The following is a 15,192-nucleotide window of genomic DNA, read 5'->3' as shown; positions in this document are numbered from 1 at the left end:
TCGTATTTTCTGATCGACAGCGGTTTGAACCAATAAAAGCTCTGCGCTCTCATCCGCTGCAGCCAATGACGAGCCAGGGATCTCATTGCGCGCGGAAGAGGAATGTCGGATTGTGACAGAAGCGGCTCGTCGTCAGTCTCTCAGCTAAGGATTTAAAGGTGAATAGCGTGTGGGTTTGTCTTTATAAAGTGTTTTTACGCTCCCAAATGATGTTTTAAACTATAATTTTATTGTTAAGGGATTTATGAAGTCGGCGAAGAGTTTAAATACCGTTAATCAGGAATTTAAGGGGTTCCCTAGCTAGCTAACGTCAGCTGTTATTATCATTGGAACGTTAGCAGATTAGCAAAGTAATAATGTTGATAATACTGTTTTTCATAGTCCCTATGCTTTCTCTTTTGCAAAAGTTTGTACATATATATGTGTGTGTATGTGTATGTGTATGTGTATGTGTATGTGTATGTGTGTGTGTGTGTGTGTGTGTGTGTGTGTGTGTGTGTGTGTGTGTGTGTGTGTGTGTGTTTGTTTGTTTGTTTCTATACACACACACACACACACACACACACACACACACACACATATAATATGCCTTCATAAAGATAAAAGTGTATCAAAGTGCAGCAAATCAACTTTATTTTACATAAATGTTATTTCTGTTTCTTTTATTTTAGTCATATAGTAATTTGACACATCACTAAATCGTCATCTGTATAAAATTACAGGAAAAGAATTCAGAGGGTACAATGCTTCACTGTAAAATCAAAACTGAGAAAACAGGTGAGGTTGCAAACATACGCATCCTTTTGCATTTCTATTTTAGAATGTGCAGTATTTTGTATGTTTAAAAAAATGTTCTTTTGTAGATGCTGGGGCTCGAAACCGCCTTGATTCAGTATTGCAAGGTCTGGTTGAGAGGAGTGACAGTGAGAGGTTAGTGCATTAGTGTGTCTTGAGCTTTGAAAGCTTCAGATTGTAACAGCGAAGCTGCAAATGGACCTCATATAATTAAAGCTCATTAGTGATGGGTTCATTTTAGAAGATTGTCAGTATGTCTCAATGTAATATCTTACTGTAATAATTTGTCTATCATTGAGTAAGAAAGTGCTGTAAAATAACAGTCTATTGGAACAAGATTGATGCATTACCCACATGCACAGAGTATAATTACATAAAACTATATATACACTATATACTAACTATAATCTCAACTGCTGTATTGTTTATACATAATCATAAAACCTAAACTGTTATTTTCTATCTGTGACAATACAGTGAGGGAAAACTATTTGATCCCCTGCTGATTTTGTATGTTTGCCCACTGACAAAGAAATGATTAGTCTATAATTTTAAAGGTAGGTTTATTTGAACAGTGAGAGACCGAATAACAACAACAAAAAATCCAGAAAAATGCATTTAAAAAAAGTTATAAATTATAAAATTGCATTTTAATGAGCAATTATTTGACCCCTTGACCCACTTTCTTGAGCACATCTACAGGCTGTATAAAAGACACCTGGGAGCCAGAAATCTTGCTGATTCATAGGGGATCAAATACTTATTTCACTTATTAAAATTCAAATCAATTTACAACTTTTTTTTTAAATGTGTTTTTTGTTGTTATTCTGTCTCTCACAGTTAAAATAAACCTACCATTAAAATTATAGACTAATAATTTCTTTGTCAGTGGCCAAACATACAAAATCAGCAGGGTATATTTTTACTTAGCAGTGAATCCCCTATAAATAGCATATTTTGCTCTGCTTCTGTGTTCTGGGGAAAGTTTATTAGGAATGTCACGTCCACTGCCTTATCCCTGAAGTATTTGGAATCTGATTTTTTTTTTGTTTTGTTGTTGTTGTTTTTTTGGATTTCCTACAAAATCGGAGATCTAAACATCTAAGAAAACAGGGAGTCATTAGGAAATGTGAACAGCTGGATTCTTTGAACATAATGACCATTTATGGGATGTCAAAGATTTTTTTCCTACTGAGCTCAGAAAAAAAATTAGTATAGTATTTATTAATAGCTTTCTTTGTTACAATCCATTTATATTTCAGCTGTCTGAATAATGGTCTGAGATTGTTTACTGCTATAATTACATTTCTAGAAATACTCTTGTTTCTTGTGTTTTAGTTTTTTTTTTTTTTTTTTAAGAAAAATCAAATTAGTGATAATCAGCGGTAATGCTGTAATTTGTTTCCTGAGAACCTTTCTAAGTATCCGCATAAATAACAATTGAGCAAAAGAATATTGCAGTAAATAACTTTGATAAGGTAGAGAACAATCATTTGGGGAAAAAAGGCATTTGTATAATACTTTGTGCTCTTTCTTCCTTTTCCTGCACAGAGAGCAGAATGAAGAGGATTCTGGAAAAATGGTGGCTGACTCTTTGAGCAAGTATGCACATGCAGTATTTTTGTGTGACTGATATAAACATAGTCAAAGTGTTTAAGATGTAAAATGATTAAGATTTATTTAAAAGTCATTTGTATTGCACATAAAATGTTTTATTCCTCCTTTCTCTTTTACAGGGATTTGTCACCTTCTTCTGCAGGGAAAAGGCAAGCAGAATCTTATCTGTTTCCCACAGTTCACACAAAAATAAACAGTTGCTGGAAATTAACTTACCCTCAGGCCACCCAAGATGTAAATGTGTTTGTTTATTTATCAGAACGGATTTGGAGAAATTTTGCATTACATCACTTACATCAGAATGAGAGTCCAAACAGCTGATAAAAGCACCACAAGTAATTGACACGACTCCCAGTTCATTAATTAACGCCTCATGACATGAAATGCTTCATGTTTGTAAGAAACAAATTCATAATTTTTTTTTAACGTTTTTTTTAATTTAACTCTATGCATAATATTGTTTCTCCAGAGAAAAGTCTGAATGAGGTGGAAAAATATGCACATATAAACACTGAGCAAATATGCTAGAGGATTTTTGATGATTTTTGATCGTATTTTGGCCAGAAGCAACACTTTATAGTTAAAACGTCTTAATAATGGATTTGTTTATTATAAATACGCAGCTTTTCACTTCACAAGACATTAACTGATGGACTGGATTTGTGTGGATTACTTGTAGGTTATTGTGATGTTTTTATTAGCTGTTTGGCCTCTGGCACCCATTCACTGCAGAGCATCTTGCTAAATTTCCCCAAATATGAAAGCCCATTACAAATACATCATAAATATTCAATTTGTCAACTAGCCTTATTACTCAGCTATGTGTTCATTTCATAAAGTTCTTCAACATTTGATGAGTGCTTTGTAAATATTTACAATAGTAATAATAACAAAACAGCCTGTATTCATTCCCAAATGGTTTGGTAGAGTTTGATTTAAGAGCCACTTATTGCCTTTTACAGACCATCGTCACGATTCCCACAACACAGAAGGAAGAAGCGTAAAGAGATGGATGACAGTCTTGCAGAAACCAACCAGCACAAACAAAGTAAGAGCTATAGATCTCGAAAGCTCCAATTTCTATGCCTTGTCTGCCTCATTTTCGAGAAATCAACACCCAGCACCAGCCAAACTTGGTTATATTGTTTTCACAGTGGCAGGTCATTTTGCCTAAACTACGATCTGCTTTTGTGGCAGACAACTGCTTACATTTTCCTTTGTTTTAAAATTGTATATATGTAATTACCAAATAAAGGAAAGAGCAAATAGGGATGTGTAGCAAAATTTAAATTCTGCCTATGTATATAGGCAATTTTGTATCTTAATGATAAGTAAAATGTCTTATCATTTCTGAGAAACACCGTTGGGTTTCCATATAAGTCAACATGTGTGGTGGTTAAATTAAATGGAAGTCTTGATCTCACAAAACCCATTTCCTGTTTTCTTACATGCTCCACGTTTCATCTTCTCCATCAGATGCTTATATTATCAAGTTATTCGACCGCAGTGTGGACTTGGCTCAGTTCAGCACCACCACGCCACTCTATCCCATTTGTCGGGCGTGGATGAGAAACAACCCATCTATGCGAGAGAAAACAGCTCCCAGCCCCCCTCACAGCTCCGGGGAGGAAGAGGTTACACCCAGCACCCATCCATCGCTTTGCAATCTTTTTAAATGCTCATCCCATTTAGATCATTTCACTATTCAGAATAAGACAGATGTTTTGCAGTCTGTGTAACTGCACTTGGAAATCTAGGGTTGATTTTTCAAATGGATGTGTTCCAGGTTAAATATAAGCCAAACTCTCTCTCACATTGCCATTTGCCACAGATAATGACAAACACAAACATGCTTCCAATAATGTACTTAAAGTCAGTAGGGCCACTATTTTATTTTTGTTAGACCACATGCATTGTGCACTAAAATATTGTTTAAATAATAATAATATTTTGGAAGTGGCATTGTTTTTGTTGGTAGATGAACATCTGTTTATATAATTCCGGTATTCCTTGTAACAGAGTTCTCACAGTCCTAGAAATACCAGGGAATGTCAAATGTGTTTCACAGACAAGGCTTAAGCTTAGTCCAAGACTAAAATGTAAGTCTGAGTTGTTTTAACTGAAAGAAATTTGCACTGACCGATCTTAAAATTTATCAGTGCCTTTGTTTTGTCTTAAGATGCACATTAAAAATTACTTAAATGTCTTAATTGAACTATGGCCTAATCCTGGCTTGGGCTGAGCTCTTTCTATGAAACCGTGCCAGTATGTATTTTTGTAAATAAGATAAGTATTTCTTTAGGTCGATCTGCATAAAATAATTTTTAACAAATTCTAATTGCTGATTTGCTGTTCAAGGAACATTAATTATTATTATTATTATTATTATTATCAATATTTTAAAAAGTTGAGTTATTTTGTTTTCATGGTTCTTTGATGGATAGAAGGATCCAAATTTATTTATTTGAAATAAAAAGCTTCTGTAACAGTATACACTATACCATTCAAAAGCTTGGAAATTAATTAGAAATTAATACTTTTATTTAGAAACGATACTTTAAATAGATTAGAAGTGATGATTAAGACATTTATAATGTTACAAAAGATTTCTATTTTAGATAAATGCTGTTTTTCTGAACTTTCTATTCATCAAAGAAACCTGAAAAATTCTACTCCACTGTTTTCAACATAATAATACTAATAAATGTTTTTGAGGAGCAAATCAGAAAAACTTTTGACTGGTAGTATATAAATGTACAAAAAAATTTTTTAAAGCTTTAAAAAATATTACAGACAGTCACTAAGGCATAACTTCTAATTTTAATTAAGTTTAACTTGAATTACCAAAATAACTAAAACTAAAGTAAATTAAAAACTGACTGAAATATTATTGAAAAACAATTACACTAGTGATACTAAAATAACACTGCTATGAAATCACCTTTTTTTTTTTTTTTTTTTCAAAATCATTATCTTTGTAAATCATGCCAGGCAGCTTGAGTTTTATTTAACTTGGCACACTCTTTTAAGGTGCGGTTGGCTCACCTTATTTTTCTCCAGTCATAGTTTGGCCTTGAATCAAATAAAGAATAAAAACATGTCTTGGCCCACTGCAGCGTAATATATTATATTATTTAACTGTCTAGTAACCTTTTCATAGTAACGCTATTATCAATTGTTGCTGTTCATAATGCTGCTACATCCGGCTTCATTTTCCCATCTGAATTCAATTACCCAGTGGAGAGATAAATTTATCTTTTTCCTTTCACCACTGAGAACTGCCCTTGGCTTCACTTGTTTAAAATAAAGAGAAATTAATGCCAAAACAAGCATTACAGTTAGGGGAGTGGTTTACTCTTTGATTAATATTCTTTCAGATGACTGATATGTTGAACGGGAAAGGACAGAACATATACAGACTTCCTCCACCTGTTTCCTGCCCAGTAGGTTCAGCTGGTGAACCAGTCAATATCAGAATTCCACCTGTAGAGAAACCTACAGAGAGCCAGGTGAGCTATGACAACTGTTGTGCCACACAGTCTACAGGAAATGCTTATCATTCTTCAAAGATCTGCATTTAAGCAAACTGCTGAATGATAGAAGATAAAGTTTCCATCAGACACCTCAGCTTAACTCTTAACCAATCACGGTTGGGAGCGTAAAAAGTAAACCTGTTCGCATACTGAAGTGATTGGTCTTGTCATTTTTTTAAAAGGAAAACCTGGGTATTATGACATGTATGGCTTAATATATTGTACTGTAAATGATATACGTGTTTTTTTTTATAAACACATTGTTTCATACATATTTTGGACTATACACCATTATGACGTGAAATGGTTGCTCTCTGTGAGCTACTGGTGCTACCTGTTGCTATTTTTCACCACAACACAATTCAGAATACTCAGTTCTGAAAATAAAATACTGATACGATGACACAGCTACTGAAAGAGCTTACAGGTGACAATGGATATAAGTGTAGGCTTAAAACAAATGTCATATCATCGATTTTCCCCACAAGGAGTCTAAACGCCTCGGATATCGAGTGAAATCTGCGCTGAGAAACTTCTGAGAAAACTGAGAAAACATGTTTACATCCTGCCAGGATGGCATCTAGCTTTTCTTGGCTCTGCCATTTGAAAGCTCTTTCAGTAGCTGTGGTCTATAAGCCTCAAAGGCAGCAGGGCTAAAGTGGAAAGAACAAAGACGAGGATCTTTAGGAAGTTTTATTTGTCTTTTTTTTTTTATTTGTATTTGGCATCTTCCCATTCTTTGCTGCTCTTTTTATCACTAGGAAAAACGGTGAAGACTTAGACTTCTATTGTTGCTCTTCAACTGAAAATTACAATCAAAAGCTGCACAATGTGGCATTGTATCAGTATTTAATTTTTTTAAATTGTGTTTCAGTAAAAATAGCAACAGGTAGCACCATTTCACAATCACGTCACTTAAAAAAATAATGGCACCACTCATATTCCAAAATATGTATAAAACTATGTGGATTTTCTAAATATTGTAAGTCTACATATTTCAGTAAGAGATGTAATTTACCTTCTAATAAGCTGTACAAGACTTAATACCCAGGGTTCCCTTTAAATTAAGTTTGCGATACTAATGCTGTAAATTTGTGTGCTTCGTGTGGACATCTTGTGAAGATCTTTTTTTTTTTTTTTTTTTTTCAGTCTGTAGATGCAGCAGCAGGCAACTCCTCTCTTATTTTCAGTCACATCAAACGCTGGAAGAAAATTAGACAGAAGTATACATTTTCAGCATTCTGTCATTCCAACTATTATAACAGAGGGAGGGGATGTTTACAAATCAAATCATGTATATGTTTATCTTTTTTTAGGTGGAAGGAGTCCTCCAGCAAGAACCAGCTGAGATACAGCGAGAGCATAAAAATCCTGAAGGAAATGTATGAACGTTAGTTCACATATATCACTAGTGCATCTGAATGAGATCTGCTAATGACATGAAGCCTTCAAGGAGAGTGAAATAACCCAGAATTTTGAATGAGAGCTGAACTAAATGATTTTGTAATGTCTTTATTTTTCTCTTTAAATACAAGCTTGAAAGAACTTCAAATAAATCTACACTGAAAATGATTCAGATGTGTTTATTGAATTGTGATTGCAGCTATCAGGCATCATCACATGGGCACTGGGCAGTGCACCAGCCGGCATGCTTTCTGTGAAACGATGCACATTTTCAAGGAAGAGATTGAAAAGATTCTACTGGTGGTTTCGTGGTGTAGACTATTTCGTAAACTGGTTTACTACACTTTTACTTTATTCTAAACAGTTAATCGCAGAACCCAATGATCCACAGTGAGGAAAAAAATATTTGATCCCTTGCTGATTTTGCACTTTTGCCCACTGAGAAAAAAAAAAGATCAGTCTATAATTTTAATAGTAGGTTTATTTGAACAGTGAGAGACAGAATAACAACAAAAAAATCCAGAAAAATACATTTTAAAAAATTATACATTTATTTGCATTTTAATTAGTGAAATAAGTATTTCATCCCCTGTCAATCAGCAAGATTTCTGGCTCTCGGGTGTCTTTTAAACAGGTAATGAGCTGAGATTAGGGGCACCCTCTTAAAGGGAGTGCTCCTAATCTCATTTTGTTACCTGTATGAAAGACACCTTTCCACAGAAGCAATCAATCAGTCACATTCTAAACTGTTTACCATGGCCATGACCAAGGATGTCAGGGATCATAAAATGCAGGTTACATTTTTTTTTTTTTTTTTTTTTTGATACACTGGTTTTATTCACAATGACGTTCAAACAGAAATCAGCATAACAAAATGAGTTTTTGCATATTTGGATTCCTGAAAAGTTTCAGAAACACATAATGTTACCAAATTCATTAGCCTATTTGAAGAGACTTTGTTTGGTTATACAACACAGATTTCACACAGTCTTGTCTCAGACATGTATTTTAAAAAAAGCTGTTTTATAAAAGCATCATTTTTTGACAAATTACTATAAGGACTATAAACATACTGGATTAAATCCAGGTTGTTGCAATGGTGATAATCGTATAGGCATGGTTTTATTGTCCTGTTCGCCTTTGTCCATCTGCCTTAAAGTCCAGATGATGTTCAGCGAAAGCCGTCTCCAGCACCAGCAGCAGAGACTGTTTAAGCTTCTTATAATCATCACACATGAACACATAGAGAATAGGGTTCAGACAGCTGTTTAGATAAACCAAGTACACACTGACAATCATTGCCATCTTAGATATTTCTTGATCTCTGGCACTCCAGTTCTCTTTTCCTTCAGTTAGTCTGCAAAAATTGCAAACATGGTATGGAAACCAACATATGAAAAAAGCCAGGATTATAGCTGTAATGACCCGGTATGACCTGAGCTGCTTCTTCCTTTTCAAGTGTTTGATTCGTACTCCGATAGCTATATATGAGGATGCAATGATCAGGAAGGGGATGAGGAAGCCCACTGTAAATTCATATGTGGTCAGAGACACATGAGTGAACATGTATCCTTTATAGAAAGGAATGCTGCAGCCGCTGGATGAGACCCACACAATCATGCAGATGATTCTGGCTTTAAGTAAAGTTCGTTTATTTTGAGCCCAAACAACCATCCATGTGCACAGGCATCGGTCCAGGCTGATCACTACTAGAAAAAACACACTAGCAAACAGATTTAGTGTTAACGTCATGAAGAAAATGTAACTCGTTGATTGATTGTGCCACTGGCCCAAAACTGAGAGAAGTTCTATGATTGAGGATAACATGAAGATGAAGTCTGCAACTGCCAAGTTTACAAACCAAATGGAGTCGACAGTCGTCTTTATTCTGCAGACAGTCAGAAATATGACAAGCCCATTTCCAATGAGACCCACAACAATAGTGATAAAGAAAATGCATATTTCAAAGATATTAAAGCTCTCAAAGCCCTCGTGCTTTATAGTGGTATTATGTGTTGTGCCTCCGGTCAGGTTTTCAACTCTAAAACTGGTGTTTTCTACACAGAGAAAAAAGAAAAGAGAAAAGATAAGGGCAGATTTGGGGTCTGTTTTGGCCATTACTGTGGCAAGTGTTTGAACAAATAGATTTTAGATTTTTAATGAGAAAATATGTTTTCATGAATAATGAATCAAAGTACTGACTAAAGATACTGCTGACTATTTGAGTTTTAAATATCGGAAAATGTTCTTCTTAGTTGTACCAGATCAAGACTTTTTAAATGTGTTTGCAGTGTAAACACACTCTTAAAAATAAAGGTGCTTTAAAAGCTTCTTAACAGTAATGCCATAGAAGAACCATCTTTTTCTTACCTTTTTATAATTTGAAGAACCATCTTTGTCCACAAAGAACCTTTTATGAAACAGAAAGGTTCTTCAGATGTTAAAGGTTCTTCTATGGCATCATGAAGCATCTTTATTTTTAAGAGTGCATGGTTAGGTACAATAAAAAAGACCAGAATGCAATTCAGAATGCAAACAGATTTTAAAAAGAAGTCCAAAGATCTGTGTACATTTACATAAAAAAAAAAAAAAAGAATACACATATCTACTTACCCATTCTTTTTTAGATGTTGATGCACTGGGACATGTCAAGTTCGAATCTGTCTGTCTAGATCTTGGTCTGTCGTCTCTGTCTTGTTGACAGATTGTTGGTTTTATACCAGACAGCAGACCCTGGTACTATATCCCCATAGGCTGATTTTTGGTTTTTACTGATAAGGGCTAAAATGTGGCACCATATCACCCTTGATGAAATGATTGAATCTGTATCTGGTATCACAGTGGGCATGTACCTACAACAGAGTTTTTCCTGCCACACCAGAATGTTCTTGTAGCTCAAGTAGTAAAGCATGGTTGCTAATTGCATTAACTAATTATGATGCATTGTAAGTTGTTTTAGACTGTTTACACTAAAAGGAATCCTTTTTTATGCTTCCTTGATTAAACTGAAAGCCACAGAAATAGTATGTTTTGATGTAATGGATAAGAGACGTAAAGCATTTATGGTGTTTTAAAGAATTTGTGTGGATTCTTTGAAATGACTGGATTTCTCCCACAAAAATGTAACAGTAAGTGTATCATGTTGGCTTGGTGTGTCAGGCCTTTTACAAACGCAACTGTTGCCAACCAATGTCTCTGTTATTAACTGCACTGAAAAGGAAAGGGGAAGTTCAATATGCTTTGTCTTATTGTCAAAAGGGTCTGGGTGCAGACATACACTTGCACTATCAGACATGGGGCTTGTACAAATACCCACAATAGCGGTCTTGGCCACTTGAGAGCGTGTGCACACAACAGGAAGTAAGTGCGCAAAACTGTCCCAGATCTTAACAGTGCCAAGGTGCAAGTGTAATATATTGTGAGATATTAGATACAATTTGATAGTAAAACATAAAGTGTGATTTTATCGCTGTAAAGATAGGTATGTTTATTTTGTACAATAGATGAAACTGCTTTTTATTACCTAATTCGAAGCACCACAGATTACTAAATTGTATCATCTGTTATAGACACTATACAGCATTTTTGTTCCATCAGGTAAGGAAAGGTTCTACATGCACTTGTGGTCGTCGCATCTACTTGAACATTTTGGCCAAATACAGGAAATATGTCATGTGTGTAGGCATGTGGTCAAGTGCATAGACCACAAGTGGGTATTTGAACAAGCCCATGCATTCTCAGACGCCTGTGATTCCACACTCAAAATTTAAAGAGGTCATCGGATGCCTATTTTGACTGTAAATCAGTGAAAAGTCGGGGTAAAAATTGCGTAGTGTATTCCAGGCTTAACTAGGAAAGGCGATTTACAAACGTTCATAAGTTAAACAAATTACTTTTATTTTCCACAAGTCGATATGATTCTTTAGGGTCCTAATGAAAAATCTATAACATGGTTAAAATAATTTAAAAAAACGTATTACCTTGTCAAAATTAGCTCTTTTCACAGCAACCCATGTTGTTGCATGTCCCTTTAAATGCTAATGAGCTCTGCTTACCCCGCTCCTCTGTTCTGTGGGGTGACCCAGAGCCATACAGAGAGAGAGTTGCGACAACTCCGTTGACGCCAATGGACCATTTTTTTTACAGCAATGGCGGATCGTGGAGACGCTCAATAGTTCCCGGAAGTTCGCGCTAATAATATCAGCGCCGTAGAGATGCAGCAGAAGAGACCGCTGTGATCAACTTTTAAACGGTAAGACATTTATAGAACAAAACTATACTATCAGCACAGCTAATCAATTTAACTTGTGCATTAAAACAGATTATTATTACATTATTTCTCACTTAATTAGTATATTTACGGGATGTTATGCATTATGTCCGTGCAGTTTCATCCATCATTGTGTAATTAAGGCTTTTAAACAGGATTTTTGCTGATGGGAGCTACTTAATAGTTCTGAATTTATTGCAATGAATGCTGATTGACCTAAGTGAAAATGACAATTTTAAAATAGGCGAGCTATTTTCGTTTCAGAATCATGCTAGGCTATATATATATATATATATATATATATATATATATATATATATATATATATATATATATATATATATATACACCACTGCTGTATTATAGCAGTAATCACTGTAAACCTGTATGTTATTACTGTTTTTACACTTAAACGTCTTAGCTACTATAGAACTACAAAACCATTTCTCCTGTTATTTATTCTCCTTCTCTATCCTGCTTTCAGAACAAGAACCACCTGAAGTAAAACAGTGCCAGCTCCTAAGTTTGATTACATAACATTTTGTCAATGTAATCTATAGATTGCTCCTGCTGACTATATCCAGTTTTTTTATGAAGACTTCAGATGACCAGCAATGACGTCAACCCTTGAGAGGACTTCAGATGAAGCAGACTCTAAATAAATATACAAAACTGATAAATTGCCCTTGCACTGTAATCAACATGATCACATCATGCTTTAATCTGTTCATTGTTTCTGATTATGTGACGTTACTTAACTGCATGATTTGTATAGCTTAATTTCAGAACATTTCTGCAATATGGACATTACAGTAAAACAGATATGCCTGTTAACAGAGCTCTTATTTGTAAAGCTGCTAGAAACAATGTGTATACTAAAAAGTGCCATGCAAATAAATGTAAATTGAACAAAACTTGATGCATAATTTTTTTTCTCCTCACCAGATCAGTAGAGTAACCATACATTCACTCTTCTTTATGTAACTGGTGCACTCCCACTGTAATGGAGACTGTTCAAGGACAACTTGGTTTATAATTTATTATTAATGTCTAAATTGATTTCTGTAAATATGTGCATAACAAAACTCAACATACATAAAATATATGATTTAATGTGTAAAAATGTTTTAATTTTTTTTTCAATTTGAATATACTACAAATACATTTTTAGATATTAATAATTGAGGGGTGCACAAGAATCAAAAACCTTAATCAAGATTCATTTTCACTTAATCTTAAAATATCTTTACTTATTTGGAATTAATTTTAAAAAGACAACAAACTTAACATTTACAATGAGATTAGTAAAACGACAATAAACATTAAGATGTGATTGCACTTGATTAACATACAAGCTGTAAGAACACACGCACATATAGAAATAATTGTATTTAACGTTATATATAAAGGCTGAATTACTTGGTAAAAGACCACGATGTTGTTTATATAGCAAACACGGACTTTTACCATGGTAACTTCAGCCTTAAATATGTTAACAAGGCAGGTACGGATCGCTAACCACATTAATCCTCAAATATTAGCGGTTTTTATCTTTTAAAACCAACACTATTACAACTACATATATATACTACGTATACATTATTTTATAAATAATGTCAATAAATCATTTTATGTCAACTAAATACCAAAAATTGCTGTTCTGTACCTCTAACTCAATGTATTCCAATTGCCCGCTATGAACTTCCTGGAACTATTTGAGGGCTGCGTGTATCACGTGACGATCGAGCGTTTTGGACTTCCGTTGTCGCAACTCTCTCTGTATGGCTCTGGGGTGACCAAGCGGCAACCTCCTGCTCTCTCTATTGAAACCAACACGGAAGTGGCTTAAACTGCAATTCATCCACTGGCCGCTAGAGACTGGCTGCAAAAGGGAGTCATTCCCATAGACGGCCCATGTTAAAATGCCTAACTTTACAGCAGAAAAAAAATATGTTTACAGCCTGGTACAAAAAGTTGTTTTGGTCTATATAGCTAATTTTGCCCTTCATGTCAACTGTGAGGGGTGAATTTTTTTTTATAACTTATCCGTTTAAGTTATATTAAGCCTTAGAGTTTTGCATAATTAAGGGCGCAATGATGCGATCCCAAGATGGCGACGGCCGAATCCCACCCACTATAATCGCTCTTCAGAAACCGACGGGTGACGTCACGGACACTACGTCCATATTTTTTACAGTCTATGGGGGTGACGAGCAGTTTACTTAAAGCCTGGAATACACTATGCGATTTTTGCCCCGATTTTCCACCGAATTACAGTCTGGAGAAGTTCACGCTAGTTGCTCAAAGTCAGAGCGAGTCACAGATTCCGATTTTTTAGCTTCAGGCTTTGATCCCATTCCAGTCAGAGGATATCAAACATGTTTGATATTTTCAGACAATTTTAGAATGCATATTGTTTTCATTTGTTATGCGTCTCCTAGCAACAAGGTGTTTTTTTTTCTGTATGAGTTTGTTGTGATCTGAACAACTTTAAAGTCTGCTAGTGTATTATCCTCAGTCGTGAAGTGTATGATGGCCAGTTTTCCTCTGTCACTGTTTAAAAAGTCAGTAAGTGTATGATGCCTATTGTTTAAAAAATCTGTTCAGATTTTAAAAGTCATGTAATGTATTCCAGCCTTTACCCACATTTAAGCCTGGAATAAACTGTGATTTTCGCCCCAATTTTCCACCCGAATTACAGTCTGGAGAAGTTGAGGCTAGTTGCTGAATGTCAGAGCAAGTCTGCAGATATGAGTTGACAGATTCCATAGACAATCGCGTAGAGTATGATGGTCACAGATTCCGATTTTTAGCTTCAGGCTTTGATTCCATCCAGTCGAAGGATATCAAACATGTTTGAGATTTTCAGACGATTTTAGAATGCATATTGTTTTAATTTGTTATCGCATCTCCTAGAAACAAGGCGCTCGTTTCTGCATGAGTTTGTTGTGATCTGAGGCATCCTTCACTTACCGACTTTGTAAACAGTGACAGAGGAAAACTGGCCATCATACACTACACGACTGAGGATAATACTCTAACAGACTGTGAAGTTGTTCCGATCACAACAAACTCATGCAGAAACTTGCGCATTGTTGCTAGGAGACGCATAACAAATAAAAACAATATGCGTTTTAAACATGTTTGATATCCTCCGACTGCATGGAATCAAAGTCTGAAACTAAAAAATCGGAGTCTGTGGCCATCATACACTACGCAATTTTCTATGGAAACTGTCAACTCAAATCTGAAGACTCGCTCTAACTTTCAGCAACTAGCCTCAACTTCTCCAGACTGTAAATCAGTGGAAAATCGGGGAAAAAATTGCGTAGTGTATTCCAGGCTTAACTAGCACATTATTAGGAAAGACGATTAGCAAAGAATCATAAAAAAACGAATTACTATCAAATGCAAGTACCATTAATTTTATACACTCTCATTTTATTTAGGATAAAGTTCAAACAGAAATCAGATAAACAAAATGAGCTTTTGGATATTTAGATTCATGAAACGTTTTATAAATATACATTCATTAGCCTTTAAAGAGACCTTCTATGTTTGGTTTTACAACAG

At 34.9% G+C, this 15,192-nt stretch overlaps 1 protein-coding gene across 1 annotated transcript; it reads left to right on the top strand.

Annotated features, from left to right (window-relative positions):
* The first annotated feature begins 104 nt into the window (after positions 1–104).
* Positions 105–7,517, top strand: lin37 (lin-37 DREAM MuvB core complex component). The gene is made up of 10 exons (XM_073817443.1): positions 105–158; positions 723–777; positions 864–930; positions 2,347–2,397; positions 2,532–2,561; positions 3,375–3,460; positions 3,889–4,046; positions 5,790–5,921; positions 7,095–7,168; positions 7,262–7,517. The coding sequence occupies exons 2-10, from the start codon at positions 744–746 to the stop codon at positions 7,338–7,340; spliced, it is 711 nt and encodes a 236-aa protein (XP_073673544.1). The 5' UTR covers positions 105–158; positions 723–743; the 3' UTR covers positions 7,341–7,517.
* Positions 7,518–15,192: the final 7,675 nt, after the last annotated feature.

Source organism: Garra rufa, chromosome 14, assembly GCF_049309525.1.
Source record: "Garra rufa chromosome 14, GarRuf1.0, whole genome shotgun sequence".
NCBI lineage: Eukaryota > Metazoa > Chordata > Actinopteri > Cypriniformes > Cyprinidae > Garra > Garra rufa.
This window is presented reverse-complemented; position numbering and strand designations above follow the sequence as displayed.